A 26,358-nucleotide genomic window follows, 5' to 3' on the forward strand; every position below is an offset into this window, starting at 1 on the left:
GCAGGGCGCTGGGGGGGGGGGGGGGAGCGCCCTGGGCAACAAGTTACTGGTTTTCTCAATAAGTCTGGCATTTAAAAGCATTTCGGTGCCTGGGCACCATGTTTCATTCCCCCGCCAGCATGGTTTAGTGCTACGCGCCTTTGATCCCCCGCCGCAGCTTACACGGGTGCAGGGCGCGGGGGGGGGAATAGGGGGGGCACCTTGGGCAGCTATTTAGTTTTTTTTTTAGCCTGACAACTTGCGCTGCCGGGGCTCCGTGTACAGACCCCCGCCGGCGCGTTATTGTGCACTGCGCGCCATTTCTCCCCCGCCACCGGCTTCCATGGGTGCAGGGCGCCGGGGGGGTTGGCGCCCTGGGCAGCATATATATTTAACAGTTTCTTGTATATATATATATGTGATTTGGGGGTCCCGGGCGACGTATGCGATAACCCGCCATTAGAGGGCTGCGGGCGCCGGGGCTCCCACACGCCGTCGGTTGCCTGGGGTGCAGGGCGCACGGGTGGGGGGTGGGGGGGGGGTGGGGGGGGGGGTGCCCTGAGCAGCATTGTTTTCTGTGAGTATATAGTGTCTTTACACTATATACGGTGCTCAACCTGGCTTTATAGAATATAGTGGAGCTATAGCGCGCCGAGGGGGGTTGGGCTTAGCCTCACACATACAGTCAGCGCCATTTTCCCTCTGTCCCCGCCAAGAAGTTTGTAAAGCACAAACAAGAGGGGGGCATAGTGTTTTAGTGTTATGTTGCACTTATATACCACTAATTGAGTTAGGAATGACCATGAATTCATTCTTGTGTGTAATTTCTGTGTGCCCCCTGTCAGATATACCCAGTTTAGTACACTTGTGTCGGCAGGCGTGAGTGTTCTGTTGTAAACACATATGGGGTTCCCTGTCGGCATCGCCGACGCACGTGGGTACTCGCTACAACATGAAAAGTAAATATTATACAGGAGGCACAATGGTATGTGGGTGACCCTGTCGGCACCGTCTGTTGTCGCCGGGGTAAATGGACATGTGGTATCTGACTTATACCTGTGTATATACAGTTGTACGTTGCTTCCGTCGGACCGCTTGGGGTCGCAAGACGGTAATTTTGCCTGGTTACTAATCCCTGCTGGGGTTTTCTGTCGAATATAATGTTTCCTGGTAGATGCACAACTGGGGCTTTTCAGTACATGGTCATACATGTTCAGACCACATTAATGTCACTGGAGACCAGAAGGCTCGGGACAATCCGATTATATGTATGTTATATATATATATATATATATATATATATATTTAGGATATGTGGCTATCTGTGTATTACAATATGTAAATTCATATTATGATTTATAATGAATACTGAATTAATAGTATTTCTTCTCATGTGCTGGTCGATCTGTTGATGAAGCTCTCGGTCGACCGTGACTCACACCCTCTCCAGAAGTCCGAAGGGTTATTCCTTTTCCGCCACGGATGGAATATTGTGAAAATCAACGACTGGTCGACACGGAACCCTGTCTCAAAGGATCGTATACATGAAAGCTAAGTGATATCATTATTTTCTATGCTGTGAGGATTTTGCGTTACAGGCACGTGAGGGAGTGTTTGTGTTCGGTAAGTCATAAAATAGATTCACCCTAAAGAGTGAGGGGAGGTTCCTTATGTTGGATCTTGTCTATAATTTTGCAGCAGACTGCCGTACGTATACAGGTAGTATGGCCAGGGGATGGCTGAGGCTGATTCTGAGAGTTACTGGAGTTTTTTCCCTGGGACGGTGTACCGCTGGTTGGGGGGATGCCTCAGTTCAGCCGATCTCGGTGGATATTCCTGGTAAGTCTAACTTCGGGAGTTGGATTCCCTGGCAACAGGTGGTGACGCATTCGTTTGGGGGATGCAGTCATTTTAATCGGTTAAATACAGTTTTTTGTTTTTCACTTTTTGTACAGCCTGTGAAAGGTGGAAAGGTAAGAGTTCTGCAGCCTGTTAGGTTCGCAGAAGAGGATGTTGTTGTTAGGATCTCCTGCTCTGTGCTGCCACGTCGCCATGGCAACCGGGAGGCAAGTGTTAGCGAAGTAACCTGAGCGCAGCTGATACTCCGGTCCGGGTTTTTACTGTGTAGTGGTTACAGGCTCTGTGCACGGCAGGGAATCCGGCGCTGGTTTTGTGCTCACAGTCTGTGAGGTCTGAGTGGGGCGTGGACAGCACCTGCTATATAAACCATCCTCTCAGGCTAGGCAAATGCTGCTGAATCTTTGTTTGTTAGTCAGTTCCAGAGAGTTAGCTAGTACTGTGTGACTTTGTATTTACTTGTTGCTTACTGCGAATAGGCCTTGGGATTCGGTACTTCATTCTGCCAATCCGGACCTAGCAGTAAGACTGGAGTCAGTTGTTTGACCTGCTGGGGTTCTTTTGCTATTCTGTGAACCCAGCAGGTTTGCGGCTGTACTCTCAGACCTGCTTGCTTAATCCTCCCTCACTGTGCAGGGCGTCCAGGTGTCAGTTTAGTAGCAGTAAGCTGAACCTGTGCCCTGCAAGTGGGGGTTAGGATTGTGGATACTCTCCTTGTGTCTATATTTCTATCTCTGACCAAGGAGTTTATTCCCACACCGTTGGTAACCCTTTGGGGTTTTTTCTGTTGCTCTTAGCAACATCATTTCAGGTGCTCCACATGTTAAATCACTACACCTCGCTTCACTGTCCGCTCTATTCCATCTGAGCATTCCTGACACTAGGGAGACACCCAATTCCTGAGCCTTTGGGCTTCTCCGTTCACTTTGTGTTTATTAGTTATTCCATCACCTCCTGTGTATGTTATGTTATACTGTCTGTGAGTTCGTTTGCTTCGCTTCCCTCTCTGTTCATACACCGGTATACTCCTGTAAGCACTGGTGTGCGTAACAGTTGTTTCTTTTCTACCACATACGACACATGTCACAGAGTCTATATGGCGGGACCCCGCTCCGGTGAGGACTCAGTTACTACTTTCGGTTAGTCTGGAAATAGACTAGGACCAGTGAGTTACTTATGGAATCCAAAGGGGGACATTTTGGATTACTGATGTTTCCCCTCACTGGTTTTATAATGGATATTGCCATTTCCCCTCTGGAAGGGGAGGTAGTACGCGGCGCCATACTAAGGGTGTGTCAGGTTCGGGCCTTGTCCTCCTGTCCCGGTTTAAAAAAAAAAAGAAAAAAGTTACATGTGTTGTTCTACGCATTCAGATTACCTGGAGGGATAGCCAGGATGGTCTTGGCCATTTCCCTGGAGTGATGGTTTTCTCGCAATAGTAAGAGCCATTGTTATTCTGTACTGAGATGTTTGCCTGCTTGAGGCGAGGTCAAGAAACAAGTGGTCCAAATCGTTGTTTCTCTCTGATTGTTCTTCAACACAGGGAAGGGCTGTTGTTCCCAATGATGCAGATGTCGAAGGTAGTATCAGGGTAGATACTGAACTGTTGAGGTTCTGTGTTTTCCAGTGGAAAAGTGGTCTGAGGATTCTGAGTCGGATCAGATTTGTGGTGCCACTCCATCTGTATGTTCTGTCGATGAGGAAGTTGGGTGCGGCCTAAGAGGCTTTTTCGGTGAGCAGGTCAAATGCCAGAGTGGATTTCATGGGACCTGTTGGGGTTGTGGTCCGGGTTTCACCGGCACATGCACCGGAATATAGTTCTAATGGCCAGGATATCACTCCTGTGGTGTCTGCTCAGTTCTCACCTCCTAGAGGGACGAAGGTTCAAGATCCAGGATTAGATCCTGGTGTCCATGTATGCGGATAGCCGAGGCTGGGGAGTAGTCCTTATATGGGAAGCATTTCCAGAGGAACAGGTCAAGCTGAGAAGCTTGTCTACAATAAGCTTTCTTGAATTAAGAACGGTTTTCAACGAACAATATTATTCGTGATCTGCCCGTATTAAGTCTGTCGGGCGACTTGACAGCAGTGGCGTAAGTAAGTCGCTAGGGCGGAACAAGGACCAGAGCGCCATTGTCAGAAGCTGAAATGGTTTCCCTGAGTGGAAAGACTGGTAAAGGTTATATTAGCAGTCTTCGTTTCCGGACGTAAACGAAGGAGAAATAGATTTCCTCTGCAGACGCCCTCTCCATCCGGGAGAAAGACTGTCGTCATCGAGAAGTTTAGCAGTTGTGACAAGTTTTTGAGGAGTGTCTCAATTGGGCATGTTGGCGTCTCGCCTCAATGAGAGACCTCAGGAATAGGATTCCAGGTCAAGGGTCACTCGAGCTATAGCGGTGGACGACCTCGTGACACCTTGGGTGTTTTCAGTATGTGTGTCCCCTCCGCTTCCACTCTGCGGAAGGCGATGAAAGTAAGAAGAACGGAGGTTCCGGTGATCTTCATTGTTCCGGTCTAGCCAAGGAGGGCTTGGTATCCAGTTTTCCAAGATTTGTTCATATAAGATCCCTGGCCTTTTCCTCTACGCGAGGAACTGTTACAACAAGATCCGGGCGTGTATCAGGACTTACCGCGGCTGCATTTGACGGCGGGGCGGTTGTACGCCTTATCCTAGTCCGAATGGGTATTCCCAGGGTGGTCATTTCCACACTTCTTCAGGCTAGAAAAGAAGTACCGGAATAGCCTTACCACAGTATTTGGTTTTCAGGGCAGTTTCGGCCTTATAACTTTTCTTTAAAAAAAAAAAAATAGGCCACCTTTCTGGAAATTTGGACTTTCATGAAATGAGTACTGCACATCCAACCTCCTTTGTGCCCTATTGGCACAGTGGGTTCTTGACGTGGTGTTGAGGTTTCTTGTGTCTCACTGATTGGAACCTTTATTAATGGTTATGAAAGATTTTCTCTCTTGGTGAGTAGTCATGCTTTTCCCCTTTGGGCGACTGCGAGGCAGTTGTCGATAGTAGCGGCTTTGTCTCACAAGAGTCCTGTGTGATCTTCCAAGTGGATAGAATTGAGGACGCGGATACTAGTTCTGCCGGAAAGTGTTTTCGGTGTTCTCGGAAAACCTGCCTTTTTTGATACCTGTGGTAACTTCAGCATTGTCTGCTTCTAAGTCTCTCGATGTAGTCAGGGCTATGAAGATTTATGTCGCAAACTGGGTTCCGTTTGGGGTAACAGAGGCTTTGGCTGTCCGGTATGCTCCCAGCGTGATTGGGGCGCCTGCGTCTCTGCAGGCTGTTACACGCTGGATCTGTGATACGATTCGGCATGCTAGCTCTACGGCTGGATTGCAGTGGACAAAGTTGGGGGAGGCCCATTCTACTAGGTTGATGGGCTCCTATTGGGCGGATGCCCGAGCTGTCACGGCGGGTTAACTTTGCAGAGCGGCTACTTGGTTGGGTTTCAAACACCTTTGGTAAGCTCTACAAGTTTGATACCCTGGCTGATGGGGATCTCATGTTTGCTCATTCGGTGCTGCAGAGTCGTCCGCACTCTCCCGCCCGTTCTGGAGCTTTGGTATAGACCCCATGGTCCTTTTGGAGTCCCCAGCATCCTCTAGGACGTAAGAGAAAATAGGATTTTAGTACCTACCGGTAAATCCTTTTCTCCTAGTCCGTAGAGGATGCTGGGCGCCCGTCCCAGTGCGTGCTATGTCTGCAGTATTGGTTTTGGTGACACTTTGTGGTAATTATTATTTTTCAGGCTGTTACTGACGTTGTTCATGCCTTGGCATGTGCTTTCTTATTAGTGGTTGGGTTGACACACGGGTTGTGTTACATATTCTCTCAGCATATGGCTGTATGGTTTTCATACCGTGGGCTTTTATTCTGTTGAAGGCCATGTCTTGCGGTATGTTTGTGGTGTGAGCTGGTATAACACTCACTGTGTTTAATTTATCAATTCTTTCCTCGAAATGTGCATCTCTCCTGGGCACAGTTTTCTAACTGAGGTCTGGAGGAGGGGCATAGAGGGAGGAGCCAGTTCACACCCAGTTTAAGTCTTTATAGTGTGCCCAAGCTCCTGCGGATCCATCTATACCCCATGGTCCTTTTGGAGTCCCCAGCATCCTCTACGGACTAGGAGAAAAGGATTTACCGGTAGGTACTAAAATCCTATTTTTTTCCATGCATCATAATGTGTTTTTCCCGATCAGCATAATAATGCTTAGTTGAAAATTAAAGCAATCTGTTAACATAAAAATTTTAGTTAAATTGAACAGAACGCCCACCGAATCTTACAATATGCTAACCGAGGCTTATTAGCTAATGGGGCAGATTGTATGTCACGTGCTTGTGTGTTTGAGTGCCACAAAAGATTTAGTGATGGTTGTTACGATGATGAACATCCTAGAAGGACTTGCACATCAAAACCAAACAAAAATGTGGAAAAAATTGAGAAAGTTGTTCTAATTGTCCGTCCATTTAGCATCCGAATGATAGCAGAAATGGTAGACATCAACAAAGAAACTGTCAGCCAAGTTTTGTATCAACATCTTAACATGACAAAAAATTGTGCTAAGATGGTTCTAAAGCTTCTCACTTCCGAGCAGAAAGCAAATTTGTACATACATTTTGGCATAAATTCAAGTGGATTCACGCTTTTTAACCACTTAACTGACTTTTTTTCACTTCAAAACCTTCATAACATTGTTTTTTAAAAAATGTTTAATTTAATAGAGTTTATAAAGTATTTTTTAAAATATTTAAATATTATATTATGCACATCTGCTGAATGGATCTCCTCGTCAAAAACTGTGGGACACAGTAGGGCCATGACCATGCCAGTTAAGTGGTTAAATAACATTATTACCTGTGATGAAACATGGATTTTCAATACGAACCTGAGACACTCAATGCACTGGAAAACACCATTATCACCAATAATGAAGAAAGTACAGTATGTCAAATCAAATCCAAATTCAAAGCTATGTTCATTGTTTTCTTTTATATGAAGGGTGTTATTTTGGTAGACTGGGTATCAGAAAGCGCTAGAGATGAGCGCCTGAAATTTTTCGGGTTTTGTGTTTTGGTTTTGGGTTCGGTTCCGCGGCCGTGTTTTGGGTTCGAACGCGTTTTGGCAAAACCTCACCGAATTTTTTTTGTCGGATTCGGGTGTGTTTTGGATTCGGGTGTTTTTTTCAAAAAACACTAAAAAACAGCTTAAATCATAGAATTTGGGGGTCATTTTGATCCCAAAGTATTATTAACCTCAAAAACCATAATTTACACTCATTTTCAGTCTATTCTGAATACCTCACACCTCACAATATTATTTTTAGTCCTAAAATTTGCACCGAGGTCGCTGTGTGAGTAAGATAAGCGACCCTAGTGGCCGACACAAACACCGGGCCCATCTAGGAGTGGCACTGCAGTGTCACGCAGGATGTCCCTTCCAAAAAACCCTCCCCAAACAGCACATGACGCAAAGAAAAAAAGAGGCGCAATGAGGTAGCTGTGTGAGTAAGATTAGCGACCCTAGTGGCCGACACAAACACCGGGCCCATCTAGGAGTGGCACTGCAGTGTCACGCAGGATGGCCCTTCCAAAAAACCCTCCCCAAACAGCACATGACGCAAAGAAAAAAAGAGGCGCAATGAGGTAGCTGTGTGAGTAAGATTAGCGACCCTAGTGGCCGACACAAACACCGGGCCCATCTAGGAGTGGCACTGCAGTGTCACGCAGGATGTCCCTTCCAAAAAACCCTCCCCAAACAGCACATGACGCAAAGAAAAAAAGAGGCGCAATGAGGTAGCTGTGTGAGTAAGATTAGCGACCCTAGTGGCCGACACAAACACCGGGCCCATCTAGGAGTGGCACTGCAGTGTCACGCAGGATGTCCCTTCCAAAAAACCCTCCCCAAACAGCACATGACGCAAAGAAAAAAAGAGGCGCAATGAGGTAGCTGACTGTGTGAGTAAGATTAGCGACCCTAGTGGCCGACACAAACACCGGGCCCATCTAGGAGTGGCACTGCAGTGTCACGCAGGATGTCCCTTCCAAAAAACCCTCCCCAATCAGCACATGATGCAAAGAAAAAGAAAAGAAAAAAGAGGTGCAAGATGGAATTGTCCTTGGGCCCTCCCACCCACCCTTATGTTGTATAAACAAAACAGGACATGCACACTTTAACCAACCCATCATTTCAGTGACAGGGTCTGCCACACGACTGTGACTGATATGACGGGTTGGTTTGGACCCCCCCCAAAAAAGAAGCAATTAATCTCTCCTTGCACAAACTGGCTCTACAGAGGCAAGATGTCCACCTCATCTTCACCCTCCGATATATCACCGTGTACATCCCCCTCCTCACAGATTATCAATTCGTCCCCACTGGAATCCACCATCTCAGCTCCCTGTGTACTTTGTGGAGGCAATTGCTGCTGGTCAATGTCTCCGCGGAGGAATTGATTATAATTCATTTTAATGAACATCATCTTCTCCACATTTTCTGGATGTAACCTCGTACGCCGATTGCTGACAAGGTGAGCGACGGCACTAAACACTCTTTCGGAGTACACACTGGCCCTCATTCCGAGTTGTTCGCTCGGTATTTTTCATCGCATCGCAGTGAGAATTCTCTTAGTGCGCATGCGTAATGTTCGCACTGCGCATGCGTCAAGTAACTTTACTAAGAAGAAAGTAATTTTACTCACGGCTTTTTCGTCGCTCCGGAGAACGCATTGTGATTGACAGGAAATGGGTGTTACTGGGCGGATGTACGGCGTTTTAGGGGCGTGTGGCAGGAAACGCTACCGTTTCCGGAAAAAACGCAGGCGTGTCTGGAGAAACGGTGGGAGTGCTTGGGCGAACGCTGGGTGTGTTTATGACGTCAGCCGGGACCGAAAAGCACTGAATTGATCGCACAGGCAGAGTAAGTCTGGAGTTACTCAGAAACTGCTAACTCGGTTTTGATCGCAATATTGCGAATACATCGGTCGCACATTTAAGATGTTTAGATTCACTCCCAGTAGGCGGCGGCTTAGCGTGTGTAACTCTGCTATAATCGCCTTGCGAGCGAACAACTCGGAATGAGGGCCACTTGTGGGAGGGCAACTTAGGTAGAATAAAGCCAGTTTGTGCAAGGGCCTCCAAATTGCCTCTTTTTCCTGCCAGTATAAGTACGGACTGTGTGACGTGCCTACTTGGATGCGGTCACTCATATAATCCTCCACCATTCTATCAATGTTGAGAGAATCATATGCAGTGACAGTAGACGACATGTCCGTAATCGTTGTCAGGTCCTTCAGTCCGGACCAGATGTCAGCATCAGCAGTCGCTCCAGACTGCCCTGCATCACCGCCAGCGGGTGGGCTCGGAATTCTGAGCCTTTTCCTCGCACCCCCAGTTGCGGGAGAATGTGAAGGAGGAGATGTTGACAGGTCGCGTTCCGCTTGACTTGACAATTTTGTCACCAGCAGGTCTTTCAACCCCAGCAGACTTGTGTCTGCCGGAAAGAGAGATCCAAGGTAGGCTTTAAATCTAGGATCGAGCACGGTGGCCAAAATGTAGTGCTCTGATTTCAACAGATTGACCACCCGTGAATCCTTGTTAAGCGAATTAAGGGCTGCATCCACAAGTCCCACATGCCTAGCGGAATCGCTCCCTTTTAGCTCCTTCTTCAATGCCTCCAGCTTCTTCTGCAAAAGCCTGATGAGGGGAATGACCTGACTCAGGCTGGCAGTGTCTGAACTGACTTCACGTGTGGCAAGTTCAAAGGGCATCAGAACCTTGCACAACGTTGAAATCATTCTCCACTGCACTTGAGACAGGTGCATTCCACCTCCTATATCGTGCTCAATTGTATAGGCTTGAATGGCCTTTTGCTGCTCCTCCAACCTCTGAAGCATATAGAGGGTTGAATTCCACCTCGTTACCACTTCTTGCTTCAGATGATGGCAGGGCAGGTTCAGTAGTTTTTGGTGGTGCTCCAGTCTTCTGTACGTGGTGCCTGTACGCCGAAAGTGTCCCGCAATTTTTCTGGCCACCGACAGCATCTCTTGCACGCCCCTGTCGTTTTTTAAAAAATTCTGCACCACCAAATTCAAGGTATGTGCAAAACATGGGACGTGCTGGAATTTGCCCATATTTAATGCACACACAATATTGCTGGCGTTGTCCGATGCCACAAATCCACAGGAGAGTCCAATTGGGGTAAGCCATTCCGCGATGATCTTCCTCAGTTGCCGTAAGAGGTTTTCAGCTGTGTGCGTATTCTGGAAAGCGGTGATACAAAGCGTAGCCTGCCTAGGAAAGAGTTGGCGTTTGCGAGATGCTGCTACTGGTGCCGCCGCTGCTGTTCTTGCGGCGGGAGTCCATACATCTACCCAGTGGGCTGTCACAGTCATATAGTCCTGACCCTGCCCTGCTCCACTTGTCCACATGTCCGTGGTTAAGTGGACATTGGGTACAACTGCATTTTTTAGGACACTGGTGAGTCTTTTTCTGACGTCCGTGTACATTCTCGGTATCGCCTGCCTAGAGAAGTGGAACCTAGATGGTATTTGGTAACGGGGGCACACTGCCTCAATAAATTGTCTAGTTCCCTGTGAACTAACGGCGGATACCGGACGCACGTCTAACACCAACATAGTTGTCAAGGCCTCAGTTATCCGCTTTGCAGTAGGATGACTGCTGTGATATTTCATCTTCCTCGCAAAGGACTGTTGAACAGTCAATTGCTTACTGGAAGTAGTACAAGTGGGCTTACGACTTCCCCTCTGGGATGACCATCGACTCCCAGCGGCAACAACAGCAGCGCCAGCAGCAGTAGGCGTTACACGCAAGGATGCATCGGAGGAATCCCAGGCAGGAGAGGACTTGTCAGAATTGCCAGTGACATGGCCTGCAGGACTATTGGCATTCCTGGGGAAGGAGGAATTTGACACTGAGGGAGTTGGTGGGGTGGTTTGCGTGAGCTTGGTTACAAGAGGAAGGGATTTACTGGTCAGTGGACTGCTTCCGCTGTCACCCAAAGTTTTTGAACTTGTCACTGACTTATTATGAATGCGCTGCAGGTGACGTATAAGGGAGGATGTTCCGAGGTGGTTAACGTCCTTACCCCTACTTATTACAGCTTGACAAAGGGAACACACGGCTTGACACCTGTTGTCCGCATTTCTGGTGAAATACCTCCACACCGAAGAGCTGATTTTTTTGGTATTTTCACCTGGCATGTCAACGGCCATATTCCTCCCACGGACAACAGGTGTCTCCCCGGGTGCCTGACTTAAACAAACCACCTCACCATCAGAATCCTCCTGGTCAATTTCCTCCCCAGCGCCAGCAACACCCATATCCTCCTCATCCTGGTGTACTTCAACACTGACATCTTCAATCTGACTATCAGGAACTGGACTGCGGGTGCTCCTTCCAGCACTTGCAGGGGGCGTGCAAATGGTGGAAGGCGCATGCTCTTCACGTCCAGTGTTGGGAAGGTCAGGCATCGCAACCGACACAATTGGACTCTCCTTGTGGATTTGGGATTTCGAAGAATGCACAGTTCTTTGCTGTGCTGCTTTTGCCAGCTTGAGTCTTTTCATTTTTCTAGCGAGAGGCTGAGTGCTTCCATCCTCATGTGAAGCTGAACCACTAGCCATGAACATAGGCCAGGGCCTCAGCCGTTCCTTGCCACTCCGTGTGGTAAATGGCATATTGGCAAGTTTACGCTTCTCCTCCGACAATTTTATTTTAGGTTTTGGAGTCCTTTTTTTACTGATATTTGGTGTTTTGGATTTGACATGCTCTGTACTATGACATTGGGCATCGGCCTTGGCAGACGACGTTGCTGGCATTTCATCGTCTCGGCCATGACTAGTGGCAGCAGCTTCAGCACGAGGTGGAAGTGGATCTTGATCTTTCCCTAATTTTGGAACCTCAACATTTTTGTTCTCCATATTTTAATAGGCACAACTAAAAGGCACCTCAGGTAAACAATGGAGATGGATGGATTGGATACTAGTATACAATTATGGACGGGCTGCCGAGTGCCGACACAGAGGTAGCCACAGCCGTGAACTACCGCACTGTACTGTGTCTGCTGCTAATATATAGACTGGTTGATAAAGAGATAGTATACTCGTAACTAGTATGTATGTATAAAGAAAGAAAAAAAAACCACGGTTAGGTGGTATATACAATTATGGACGGGCTGCCGAGTGCCGACACAGAGGTAGCCACAGCCGTGAACTACCGCACTGTACTGTGTCTGCTGCTAATATAGACTGGTTGATAAAGAGATAGTATACTCGTAACTAGTATGTATGTATAAAGAAAGAAAAAAAAAACCACGGTTAGGTGGTATATACAATTATGGACGGGCTGCCGAGTGCCGACACAGAGGTAGCCACAGCCGTGAACTACCGCACTGTACTGTGTCTGCTGCTAATATAGACTGGTTGATAAAGAGATAGTATACTCGTAACTAGTATGACTATAAAGAAAGAAAAAAAAAACCACGGTTAGGTGGTATATACAATTATGGACGGGCTGCCGAGTGCCGACACAGAGGTAGCCACAGCCGTGAACTACCGCACTGTACTGTGTCTGCTGCTAATATATAGACTGGTTGATAAAGAGATAGTATACTCGTAACTAGTATGTATGTATAAAGAAAGAAAAAAAAACCACGGTTAGGTGGTATATACAATTATGGACGGGCTGCCGAGTGCCGACACAGAGGTAGCCACAGCCGTGAACTACCGCACTGTACTGTGTCTGCTGCTAATATATAGACTGGTTGATAAAGAGATAGTATACTCGTAACTAGTATGTATGTATAAAGAAAGAAAAAAAAACCACGGTTAGGTGGTATATACAATTATGGACGGGCTGCCGAGTGCCGACACAGAGGTAGCCACAGCCGTGAACTACCGCACTGTACTGTGTCTGCTGCTATTATAGACTGGTTGATAAAGAGATAGTATACTCGTAACTAGTATGTATGTATAAAGAAAGAAAAAAAAACCACGGTTAGGTGGTATATACAATTATGGACGGGCTGCCGAGTGCCGACACAGAGGTAGCCACAGCCGTGAACTACCGCACTGTACTGTGTCTGCTGCTAATATATAGACTGGTTGATAAAGAGATAGTATACTCGTAACTAGTATGTATGTATAAAGAAAGAAAAAAAAACCACGGTTAGGTGGTATATACAATTATGGACGGGCTGCCGAGTGCCGACACAGAGGTAGCCACAGCCGTGAACTACCGCACTGTACTGTGTCTGCTGCTAATATAGACTGGTTGATAAAGAGATAGTATACTCGTAACTAGTATGTATGTATAAAGAAAGAAAAAAAAACCACGGTTAGGTGGTATATACAATTATGGACGGGCTGCCGAGTGCCGACACAGAGGTAGCCACAGCCGTGAACTACCGCACTGTACTGTGTCTGCTGCTAATATAGACTGGTTGATAAAGAGATAGTATACTCGTAACTAGTATGACTATAAAGAAAGAAAAAAAAACCACGGTTAGGTGGTATATACAATTATGGACGGGCTGCCGAGTGCCGACACAGAGGTAGCCACAGCCGTGAACTACCGCACTGTACTGTGTCTGCTGCTAATATATAGACTGGTTGATAAAGAGATAGTATACTCGTAACTAGTATGTATGTATAAAGAAAGAAAAAAAAACCACGGTTAGGTGGTATATACAATTATGGACGGGCTGCCGAGTGCCGACACAGAGGTAGCCACAGCCGTGAACTACCGCACTGTACTGTGTCTGCTGCTAATATAGACTGGTTGATAAAGAGATAGTATACTACTAATATTATATATACTGGTGGTCAGGTCACTGGTCACTAGTCACACTGGCAGTGGCACTCCTGCAGCAAAAGTGTGCACTGTTTAAATTTAATATAATATTATGTACTCCTGGCTCCTGCTATAACCTATAACTGGCACTGCAGTAGTGCTCCCCAGTCTCCCCCACAATTATAAGCTGTGTGAGCTGAGCAGTCAGACAGATATATAATATATATAGATGATGCAGCACACTGGCCTGAGCCTGAGCAGTGCACACAGATATGGTATGTGACTGACTGAGTCACTGTGTGTATCGCTTTTTTCAGGCAGAGAACGGATATATTAAATAAACTGCACTGTGTGTCTGGTGGTCACTCACTATATAATATATTATGTACTCCTGGCTCCTGCTATAACCTATAACTGGCACTGCAGTAGTGCTCCCCAGTCTCCCCCACAATTATAAGCTGTGTGAGCTGAGCAGTCAGACAGATATATATAATATTATATATAGATAATAGATGATGCAGCACACTGGCCTGAGCCTGAGCAGTGCACACAGATATGGTATGTGACTGAGTCACTGTGTGCTGTGTATCGCTTTTTTCAGGCAGAGAACGGATTATAAAGTAAACTGCACTGTCCTCACTAGTAAACTCTCTCCACTCAGTCTCTACACTTCTACAGTAACAGTACTCCTCCTAGTCAGCTCCAGTAAATCTCTCTCAGTCTCTTATAATCTAAATGGAGAGGACGCCAGCCACGTCCTCTCCCTATCAATCTCAATGCACGTGTGAAAATGGCGGCGACGCGCGGCTCCTTATATAGAATCCGAGTCTCGCGATAGAATCCGAGCCTCGCGAGAATCCGACAGCGTCATGATGACGTTCGGGCGCGCTCGGGTTAACCGAGCAAGGCGGGAAGATCCGAGTCGCTCGGACCCGTGAAAAAAAACATGAAGTTCTGGCGGGTTCGGATTCAGAGAAACCGAACCCGCTCATCTCTAGAAAGCGCAACAGTGAATCAACATTATTACAAAAATGTTTTAGAAACTTTGTGAGAAAGAATCAGAAGAATGAGGCCAGAATTGTGGAATACATATGTGTCCTCTTACATCTTTGCTTTGTGCGCTACAAGTCGCATTACACATAAGCGTAAGTGACGTGTGACTTTGTAGCTACGGGCATCTTTTTTTGCTTTTTCAGAGAAAATGTGTCTTAGACGCAAAGTAATGTAATAGGACACAGAAGCAGCTTCTGATTAAAATGATATGTAGCATGCCTATATTCTGTGTGTGTCTGCAACTTTATTTGCATACAAAATGCTATGCTACAGCGCTTTCATGGAAAACACTGTGACGTGGCATTTCGGATGCAGATAGAGCCACAGTTACACACAGAATATAGGCATGCCTCATATCATTTTAATCAACAGAAGTTGTTTGGCGTCCTATTACATTACTTTGCGTCTAAGACGCATGGCGTGACTTCAAGAGCTGTTTAGCGTGACTGCAGCAAGGATGTAAGAGGACACTTGTGTAATGGTTCAAACCTTCATCAGGACAACACACCAGCCCACTCAGCTCTCTCTGTGAAGAAGTACTGAAAAACAGACTGCAGTACTAGAACATCCTCCATACTCGCCACACTTAGCACCGTGTGACTTCTTTCTGTTCCTTAAAGTCAAATCTGTACTCAAGGGAATCCATTTTGCATCAATTACTGCAATTACTGTGGTAAAAAAGAAAATAATGGAGCTGTTGAGATATCTAACAGATAATGGCCCAAATGTATTAAGCCTTAACAAGAGATAAAGTGGAGACGAATAAAGAGTGATAAATGACCAGCCAATCAGCTTCTTATCTGCCATGTCACAGGCTGTGTTTGGAATATGACTGTTAGGAGCTGATTGGCTGGTCATTTATCACTCTTTATCCGACTCCACTTTATCTCTTGTTAAAGCTTAATACATTTGGGCCATTGAGCTACACTGCGGCTTTGACCAATGGAAAAAAGAATGCTGCATTGTGTAGATGTAGAAGGGGAGTACATAGAAGGGGAACAGAGCTAAAATTTACTTAATATAATTAAGCGTAAATTATAGCATCAGTCTTGTTATTTAATAGCCACACCTTGTATGTGTGAACTCCTTAGAAGTTTTATCATTCCAGAATTATGCTGCATTAATGATTATAAGCCAGAATAGGGCTATAACGAATGTAAGCTCTCACGAGTAGGGCCCTCTTTCCTCATGTGCTTATCCTTTTCTCACTTTAATAATCCTCAACTGCCCCAATCCTGCAGTTTTCGGCCACCTTGATACTTATCTCGGTGTCATCTGCTGATGTAGTTATATTTAGTTACTCTGTACTTGTCCTATATTGTCTTTCAACTGTAAGTCATTGTTTTCCTGTTTTGATTATGTGCATATGTACTCTGTAATTGGGCGCTGCAGAACACCTTGTTGCGCCATATAAATAAAGGATAATAAATTAATAAATAATGCTAATATTCCGTTGCGCAAAAAACTGTCCCAGAAATAATTGTGTAAGAAAATACAGGTGACTTTATGCGATTCATTGAGATAAATTTATCAAGCTCTGTATAGAGTAGGTCATTGGTACACCCTCAGCTAGAATACTACGTTCAGTTCTGGAGGCCATATCTTCAGAAGTAGATAAATTCATTAGAGAATGGTACAAAGAAGGGTAACTAAAATGGTGCATGGCCTCCATCATAAAGCTTACCCAGAAAGACTAAAAGATCTTAACATGTATCGTTTGGAGCAAAGCAGGGAAAAGGGGGTTATGATAGAAGCTTTCAAATATATCAAAGGTTTTAACAAGGTACAGGTGGGAAACATTTTTTTCAGAGGAAGATGAGTGGGATGACAGGCTCTGAATCTGGAAGGAGGTAGGTCAAAGGAAATTTGAGGAAAATTACTTTACAGAAAAGTAGTGGTAGGTAGAATAGTCTCCCATCAGAGGAGGTAGAGGCTAAGACAGTAGAGTAATTTAAAAATGCATGGGATAGACATAAGAATAGTCTTATAAAAACGTAAGGAACAAAAAGGATGAGGTTACCAAAAGAATAAAAGAAAAAGGGATTACTAGATACACTGTAGTCCGGGAAGTTCTTATCTGCTATCAAATTCTATGTTTCTATGTCTTACCATAATATAATCTTTAGACAGCAGTGCTGATTTAAAATAGCAGATGGGAGGGGTGCTAGTACCAAACAGAAGTACATGTAAATAGCTACCTTCCAGTGTACGCTATACACAAATTGTGGAGTTAATCCAATAGCCGCAATGATCTCGTGGGTACGAGTCATCGCTGCAGCGGCCGCACTTTATGGTGGCCCAGATTCGCATAAAAATGCTCACCACCCCATAGAGGTCCTACCAATCTTGTGCGAATTGGGGCTGATTTCAACCCGCAAAGGGTGCAAGATCGAGTGCTGTTGCCAACTTTGAAATGAGGTGGCAATGGCACATCGCACTCTTCGTGGCTAATTGGATCGACCCCTGTTTTTAATTAGCAGTATTAAGGACTGATGTGGATCACCTTGTTGTGGTGAATGGACTCTCATATTTTGGACAAATATGTGCTGGGAACCTTATTTATACTCCATATTAATTGGAGAGTTTATAATATTTGTTTTTACTATCAGCGTACTTAGTTTTTAGAGTGTGAACCTGCATTTTCTTTTTCCTGCATAGCACTACAAGTCTCAGAATGGTAACACCTCTTAATATGTTTAAAAGTGGGGTGTACACATTCCTCAATCACTTGAGGCAGAAACACATTTCCACTTTTCCCCCCTTTCCTACTCATCATCCCTCTATCGCTACTCATCCCTTGATCGCTACCCACCCCCATATTCAGACCCTTTTTATCTCCTCCCTTACTCTTTTTTATGTTATTACCTTCAAGTTTTTTATGTTTTGATATTTTTATCAGTTATATATATATATATATATATATATATATATATACATACAATCTTTATAGTCAATACTGGTTATCATTCACTGTGCTCTCTAGTTCTTTCTTGTGTTTTCCACGGACACCGGTGGCAGATTTTACGTATGGACTGCCTGGCTGCAGCCCCCCAGTAAAATCTTCCACCTCAGTGAGCCATTTGCAGTCAGTGACTGCACTGGCTAAAATGTGACTGGCAGTGACTTGCCATTGGATGTGCTTCCTGCCAGTCACCTTCATGACAAAGAGTCTCATTTGGAGGTGTTTTCTCCCTCTGGGACTGCCAGTCTTGGCTGTGACTAGCAAAGTGTGCTTCCTGTGGGATAGTTCTTATACCTATGCAATGCCACTTTTATGCAACTAGAAGATATTTGATCAATATTAATGATGTGTTATAGTGGTTTTTTTTACCTTGATAAATACAGATGCATAAAAATTGGGGTGTGCTATCCAAGTCCAAGTGTAACAAGATCTGTTCTCTCGTTTTGCTCTTTCATCTACACTGCTGTGCTGTGTGAACTATTTTGGCCCTTAACAGTGTTTGTTTGCAGAAAATCAGATGAGGAATTCAACTGGCATTGGTAATTCAGTTAATGAATGTGAGGTGTAATAAAGTGCAGAGCAGACTACATTGCTAATTATCATATACAGTATGTGTTTTTTGTTTTGCTCTTTCTATACTAAATCTGCTTTATATGTTGTATTTCTTTAGAATTAAACAATGGGTTGAGAAGATGCAGAATGATTTAGTAACCTTGGCAAGAACAGCAAGTGGTGTGGATCAGCTTGCAGACGTGAGTAAATGAAATCATTTCTTAAATAATTTTCTTTGCAAAAATTAGGCCAAGGACATTTCTTAGATTCAGGTAGTAATTTTTGAGGTTTTGTCCGGAAACATTGTTAATTTATTTATACCGTGAACACTTACCCAGGTGTTTTTTCTTTCATTCTTTTTAGGCAGTGTCCTTTTTGGCTTACACTGCTCCATTTATGAAAATATGAATGTTAAAATTGGTGCAGGCTCTTTTATAGAAAAGCCAGAAAGTTCAGCCAGTCAGAAACTGTTCACAGAAAGACAAACAAACAGGTTTCTACTTTTATTTGACACACATGATTAACAAGCATTTAATCTATAGTCACTGCTAAGATATTTAACAAAGATGCTAACAAAGGTGCTAAGGACAGTGGGGTAATTTAATTAAAATTTAGTGTCTTTTGGGCATGTGCTCCACATTTCAGAGAAACCTCTGATCAGAGAATGCTAAATACCAGGCATTGTGGATAATGGCCGCCATACCTGTACAGTATTAGCTATTTTTAAATGTACAACTAATATTCTTGTCTCCTATTAGTACAGTAACGTATATTGTCAAGATGCATTAAAGCATTTGTGGGCCTATATATCGGTATGGCCCAATAACAGTTTCCATCGACACTTCTTGCAGCATTGGAAAATATATTTAATTCCAATTTAACAACAATTCACTGGAGGCAGATGGCCGATGCTCAGCTTCCCAGCGAACCTGGCTGGTAGTGGTTAGATGAGATTTAACAGTTTACCAGCCAGTCCAGATGCTATGTGCATATATACATGACACAGATCACCAATGCATACTGTACGTCACTGGACGCCAGGCTTCCAGTTTCAGAATATATTAAATAAAACAAAAAAAATATAAAGAAACTACTAAAAAAAAAAGATTACATTTATTTAACAAGCTTTATTTTTTTTATTACAAATGCATTTTTTCCTTTACTGCCCACCACTATGATAATTATGAGATGACAGTACTGATTTGTGGTCAGTGGCGGTACTTGTTTCACCACAGTCTTTGTTAAATAGGCAATACTGTCGAACATCAAACACTATGGGCGGTATTCAATTAGTGATGTTTTTTCGACCAGATTAAAAAATGGCACTTTTAGTTGTATATTCAGTTAAGGTCGAAACTGCCGTCTTATCGAAAAGACGGCTGTTTTGGACTTTTTCAGGTCGGAAAGGGTTCCGACCTATTCAGTCCCCAGCAGTTTTATTCGACAAGTTGGGGAATTCGACTTGTCGAATAGTACGTGAATTGGCGGTATAGCTGCCAATTTGCGTGCTTCTGAGGGAAACAGGGCCAAATTCGACAGGGTTTAGCCCCGATTCCGACCATATCAGTTTGATTTAAAAAAAAGTCGAACTGAGATGAGGGACCTGAAAGGAGGAGAGGGGGGAGAGCCGTGGGCAGACGGGGGAGAGCTGCGGGCAGATGGGGGACAGCAGCAGTACGGCACTGCGCTGCAGGAGGATGTGTCATAGCCGCCGCTCACGGCAGTGTCCATCCGGGTCCAGCAAGTAAGGTCCCGCTTGCTGGAGCCAGGTGGATGCTGCCGTGAGGTCTGGCGGCTGTGCCACATCCTCCTGCAGCACTGCTGTCCCCCCGTCTGCGCGCGGCTCTCCCCCCTCTCGAATTGAGATGGGCTTTGAATAGCCCTTGTCGGATCCATTCCGACATATGCATGTCGGAATGGATCCGACCCTAATTGAATATACCCCTTAGCCCTTTTTTAGGTCAAATTTACATTCGACCTATTCAATGCCCGTGCCATTTTTTCCAATGATCGAAAAATCCAGCACTAGAGAAAACCATGTGTATCAGCAAATTCGCCACCAATACATGCGTTTTGGGGAATTCACGGGCGTTTTCACCCTTTTTTTGTGCACAATTTTTGCCCATGCCGATTCGACAAAGAAAAAAGGGAAATAGCATGGGCGAAAATGGATTTAAACACAGGCGAAAACACCCGCAATTGAATACCCTCTGTGGAATTAGTGCCGTTTATTCAACCAGTCGAAAAAACGGCACTTAATTGAATACCCCCTATCTCTGCAGAGAACAACCAGAGATAGAGTTTGACGGCAGATAAGAACCACTTGGCCCATCTAGTCTGCCCTAAACACATGTACGCACACATACTAGGGTTAAAAATTTTTTTGTCAGGAGCCAGTTAACCTACCAATATATTTTTGGATTGTGTTAAGAAACCGGAGTACCCAGAGGAAACCCATGCAAACATGGGGAGAATATGCAAACTTCACACAGTTAGGGTCATGGTGGAAATCAAACCCATGACGTCGGTGCTGTGAGGCAGTAATGCTATCCATTATACCATCCGTACTCAGGGATGATACAATTCATACAACAGAAAACCAGCTAAAGTCTATTGGGCAAATGCAATAGATTCTGAGTTGCCGGTGGTGGTGGACATACGGGCAAGAATGCCCAAATTTTTAAAGCCTCAGTTGTTGACAAGGCAAACCCAGCTTGATTGTACCTTTTAAGTGTTTACCGCTTTAAAAATTAAGAGCATTCTCACCCAAAATCCCGAACCTCCGGTAACTCAGACCCTATTATATTTACCCCTATAAGTGAGCTATTCAGAAAATTACTGTTGGTTGTGTTATGTGGCCTCATTTTTTATGTAATGTAATATTTACAAAATAATCACTGAAATTCTAAGTTTTCTAGATGTTAACAGTACCTACTGTAAGTGGCTTTCTTTTTGCCAACAAAGCCCAAAGAAGTGTTAAATATTTACGTAAAAATATTAATAATTTATAGGATATTTCTGTTCAGTCATTGCTCTTTTCTATCAGTTTTAAATTCAACCTTCATTTATCAACTTCTCCATGGTGAAGTTTTCAGTCCGCCCCCTTTTTTTTGTATTGTGTTTGGCAATGCTGTTAATACAATACAATGAGAAAGGGTAATGGTGGTCAAGGCAGAAATAAATTGCTCCATAGTGGAATAAAGAACATCTGATACAAAGAAGGCTGATGTAGCTATGTATAACAAGCATGTTAAATATGTAAGAAACTGGTAATACATGTTTAAGTGTATACAGTGACTAATAGAGGAAGTATTCAGTTATTCAATGTTAGATTAAGAATAGAGAAAAAAATAATTCTAATAAAGATTTCCTAAGTTTCTTGATGCAACAAAATTTTTGTATGCAAAATAATTTTGGCTAAAGTTTTGGAGTTGGTAGAAATTTTGGAAGAATCAAACAATTAGAAATCAATCGCAACTGAAATAGTTGCTAGTTTTAGCAGTGTAACTAAATAAATACCACTGAGCCTGGTGCTTTTTGATTGGCATGCCTCTCTCTGTTCCAACTCCATATACCCTACCACTCATGTCACCTACCACACATGGCAAGCACACACCTAAAACATACATTTTTTCTTAGCTATCCTGTATTTTTTTTACATTTGCCAACTAGCTAACTAACTGAAAGATTTACTCTATCCTATTAGAACAACATTGTGTTACCCTCTATTACCACTAGCTAAAAACATTTCATTACAATAACTTCAAGATTTTCTGACTTAATATACTGTTTTATTGTATGTCAAAAAATCACATACCTCCCAATGTCGCAGGTCTCTAAAGCAGGATGGGGCATAGTCATGCTCTCTATAGGTCCCAATTTTCTTTTTTTGGGGGTGATTCCATTGTTTTTTCACATCCAATCTCCCGTCTACAGTTATGGGAGATCGTGGGGCGATATTCAAATGTCGGTTTTTTTTTTTGCACCCTACAATGCTAGGTTTAGCCATGTAAAACAGCTAAACCTGACTAAAGTTTAGGGCGCGACGTGAAAAGTGCTGTTTGGGCGCTCAAACAGCTGGGCACTGCATGCTGAATTGCTGGCTTTGGCGACTTTTCACACTTAAACCGAGCAACAATTGCTCCATTGGCCACCCAGCAGTGATAGCCACCGATTCAAACAATTGAATCAGCTCCTTTACAGTATGTCACACACTGTGGAGACACTGGTCCACACAGTGCGCAGCAGAACAACACAACAAATCCCCCCCCCCCCCCCATCTCCCTGTATTGGGACAAACAACCTGATCATGTGGCCCAGGACAAATTACAAACTGATGGGCAGATTTAACCAAGTTTGGAGGGGGATAATGCGGAGAGAGATAAAACAGTAATGGCCTCATTTTCAATGAGTGATACATTTCACTGTGAGTGATAAATTGCACCAGCCAATCAGCTCCTAACTGCCATGTTAGAGGCTGTGTTTGAATGAACAGGTGGGAGCTTATTGGCTGATGCAATTTATCACTCACAGTGAAATGTATCACTAATTGATAAATGACCCTATAACTATTCAGCTCCTTATTGTCATTTTTCAAGCACAGCCTGTAAAATGAGAGAAGCTGATTGGTTATTGATTTATCTCTCTCCACTTTATCTCTCTTCGTGCTTTGATAAATATCCACCAAAGTACCAACCAATCAGCTCCTACTGTAACTGTCATTTCTCATACGTCCTAGAGGATGCTGTGGACACCATAAGAACCATGGGGTATAGACGGGATCCGCAGGAGACATGGGCACTTTAAGACTTTGAATGGGTGTGAACTGGCTCCTCCCTCTATGCCCCTCCTCTAGACTCCAGTTTAGAATCTGTGCCCAGGCAGACTGGATGCACACTGAGGAGCTCTACTGAGTTTCTCGGAAAATACTTTATGTTAGGTTTTTTTATGTTCAGGGAGCACTGGGACTTAGGGGAGAGAAGTCAGACCTACTTCTAGTGAGTTTAAAGGCTCTGCTTGTGGCTACAGGACACCATTAGCTCCTGAGGGTTTGGAACACTAGGTACGCCTTAGGGGTTCATTCCCAGAGCCCGCTGTTACCCCCCTTGCAGAGCCAGAAGTCAGAAGACAGGTGAGTAGAAGAAGATAGAAGACTTCAGTGACAGCTTCTGAGGTACCGCACAGCGGTTGCGCTGCCCGCCATGCTCCCACACACAGCGGCATTACAGGGTGCAGGGCGCGGAGGGAGGGGGCGCCCTGGGCAGCATTAAAAACCTCTTTTGAGACTGGCAAAGTGCAATTAGAGTGCCTAGGCACTAAATTCTTACCCCCACCAGTATAATTAGTTTGAAAAATAGCGGGCTGAAGCGCGCCATGAAGGGGGCGGGGCTTAGCCCTCACAGCTCTAATCAGCGCCATTTTCTCTACACAGGCTGCAGAGAAGCTGGTCCTTCCTCACCATTGCTGTACAAGTAACAGGATGCAAAACAGGGGGAGTGGGGGCACAGTAAATTTGGTGCTAAAATAAATTATTATAAAAGCGCAGGGTCTGAGGCATTATATTAAGGGTTCAGAACTGGGATAAGCGCTGGGTTGTGAGCTGGCAAACTCCCTCTGTGTTTCTCTGACAGGCTTTACTGTGGGTCTGTCCCCTATTGGCCCAGTGTGTCTGTGGGTGTCGGTACACGTGTGTCGGCATGTCTGAGGCGGAGTGCTCTTCCCAGGAGGAGACTGTGTTAGGGGCAGAAATGACTATGAGAGTGACCCTGTCGGCACCGCCGACTCCTGATTGGGTAAATGTGTTGAATGCTTTGAATGCTAATGTGGCATAATAAGAGATTAGATAAATCTGAATCTCAGAACCAGGTATGGAAGAAATCTGTGGAGGATGTGTTGTCACAGGTCCAGACCCCCCGCGGTCACATAAACGTTTGTTTGCTCAGTTGGCAGACACAGATACCGACACGGACACTGACTCCAGTGTCGACTGTAGTGATACCAGATTAGACCCAAAATTGGCAAAGAGTATTCAGTACATGATTATGGCAATAAAAGACGTGTTGCATATCACTGAGGACCCTGCTGTTCCTGATACTAGGGTCTGTATGTATAGGGGAAAGAAAACTGAGGTAACGTTTACTCCCTCTCATGAACTGAATACCCTTTTTGAAAAAATGTGGGAAAATCCTGACAAAAAGTTTCTGATTCCTAAAAGGATTCAAATGGCGTATCCGTTCCCCTCTGGGGATAGAGAAAAGTGGGAGTCACCTCCCATTGTGGACAAGGCGCTATAACGGTTGTCTAAAAAGATGGCTTTACTGTCTCCTGACACGGCGGCCCTTAAGGATCCTGCGGATCGTAGACAGGAAAATACGTTAAAATCCATTTACATCACCACAGGCACACTACTCAGACCAGCTATTGCATCTGCTTGGGTGAGTAATGCTATCGAAAAGTGGGCAGATAACTTGTCATCTGGTATAGATACCCTAGATAGGGATAACATCCTTTTAACGCTGGGTTATATCAGGGACGCTGCAGCCTACCTAAAGGAAGCGGCGAGAGATATTGGCCTTTTGGGATCAAGGGCCAATGCCATGGCGGTCTCAGCTAGAAGAGCATTATGGATTAATCAATGGAATGCTGATGCTGACTCTAAGAAAGCTGTGGAGTCTCTACTGTATAAAGGTAGTGTTTTGTTTGGTGAAGGTCTCGCTGATTTGGTATCTACGGCTACCGCGGGTAAGTCGTCATTTTGGCCTTTTGTTCCTCCACAGCAAAAAAAGGCTCACCACTTGCAGATGCAGTCCTTTCGGCAAAATAAATACAAAAAAGGCCGAGGTTATTCCTTCCTTGCTAATAGAGGAAGAGAAAAAGGTAAAAGATCTCCGGCCGGGGCAGGTTCCCAGGAGCAGAAGTCCTCCCCGGCTTCTGCCAAATCCACCGCATGACGCTGGGGCTCCTCTGCGGGAGTCCGCACCGGTGGGGGCACGTCTCAAACTGTTCAGTCAATTCTGGGCTCGTTCGGCCCTAGACCCATGGATTTTAGAAATAGTGTCCCAGGGGTACAAACTGGAGTTTCAAGACGTTCCCCCATGACGTTTTTTCAAATCAGCCTTACCAGCTTCTCTTCCAAACAGGGAGGTAGTATGCAATGCAATACAAAAGTTGAGTCTGAATCAAGTCATTGTCAGGGTTCCCCCGGCACAACAGGGAGAAGGATTTTATTCAACCCTGTTTGTGGTCCCAAAGCCGGACGGCTCGGTCAGATCAATTCTGAACCTAAAGTCCCTCAATCTTTACCTAAGAAAATTCAAATTCAAGATGGAATCTCTCCGAGCAGTGATCTCCAGTCTGGAAGAAGGGGATTTCATGGTGTCGGTCGACATAAAGGATGCCTACTTACACGTCCTCATATATCCTCCGCATCAGGCTTACCTGAGGTTTGCTACTCAGGATTGTCATTACCAATTTCAGACGTTGCCGTTTGGTCGGTCTACGGTTCTGAGGATTTCACCAAGGTAATAGCGGAAATGATGGTTCTCCTTCGCAAGCAAGGAGTCACAATTATCCCTTACCTGGACGATCTCCTGATAAAGGCGAGATCCAAAGACATTATGCTCTCCCTGACAGTTCTGCAACAACATGATTGGCTCCTAAACCTGCCGAAGTCACAGTTGAATCCGACGAAGCGGCTGTTGTTTTTAGGTATGATTCTGGACACGGAATTACAGACAGTTTTTCTTCCAGAAGAGAAGGCTCTGGAAATTCAGAGTTTGATCAAACAAATTCTAAAACCAGCGAGAGTATCAATTCATCAACGCACTCGGTTGCTGGGGAAGATGGTGTCGGCCAAAGAGGCCATTCAGTTTGGCAGATTCCATGCCAGAGTGTTTCAGTGGGACCTATTGGACAAGTGGTCCAGATCCCATCTGCACATGCACCGGAAAATAATCCTATCCTCCAAGACCAGAATCTCACCTCCTAGAGGGACGCAGGTTCGGGATCCAGGACTGGATCCTAGTAACCACAGATGCGAGTCTCCGAGGCTGGGGTGCAGTTACACAGGGTGAAACCTTCCAGGGAAAATGGTCAAACCAGGAAGTTTGTCTACACATAAAAGTTCTGGAGT

At 44.8% G+C, this 26,358-nt stretch overlaps 1 protein-coding gene across 7 annotated transcripts in view; it reads left to right on the forward strand.

Annotated features, from left to right (window-relative positions):
• The window catches only part of CACNA2D1 (calcium voltage-gated channel auxiliary subunit alpha2delta 1), a 1,227,493-nt gene that overhangs the window by 233,901 nt on the left and 967,234 nt on the right, over positions 1 to 26,358 (forward strand). For all 7 annotated transcript variants that reach the window (XM_063926939.1, XM_063926941.1, XM_063926940.1 and 4 more), the window contains exon 2: positions 18,346 to 18,427. In XM_063926939.1, coding sequence (XP_063783009.1) covers positions 18,346 to 18,427 — 82 coding nt within the window. The remainder of the gene's footprint in view (positions 1 to 18,345; positions 18,428 to 26,358) is intronic.

The sequence above is a fragment of the Pseudophryne corroboree genome, chromosome 6 (assembly GCF_028390025.1).
Source record: "Pseudophryne corroboree isolate aPseCor3 chromosome 6, aPseCor3.hap2, whole genome shotgun sequence".
Classification (NCBI taxonomy): domain Eukaryota; kingdom Metazoa; phylum Chordata; class Amphibia; order Anura; family Myobatrachidae; genus Pseudophryne; species Pseudophryne corroboree.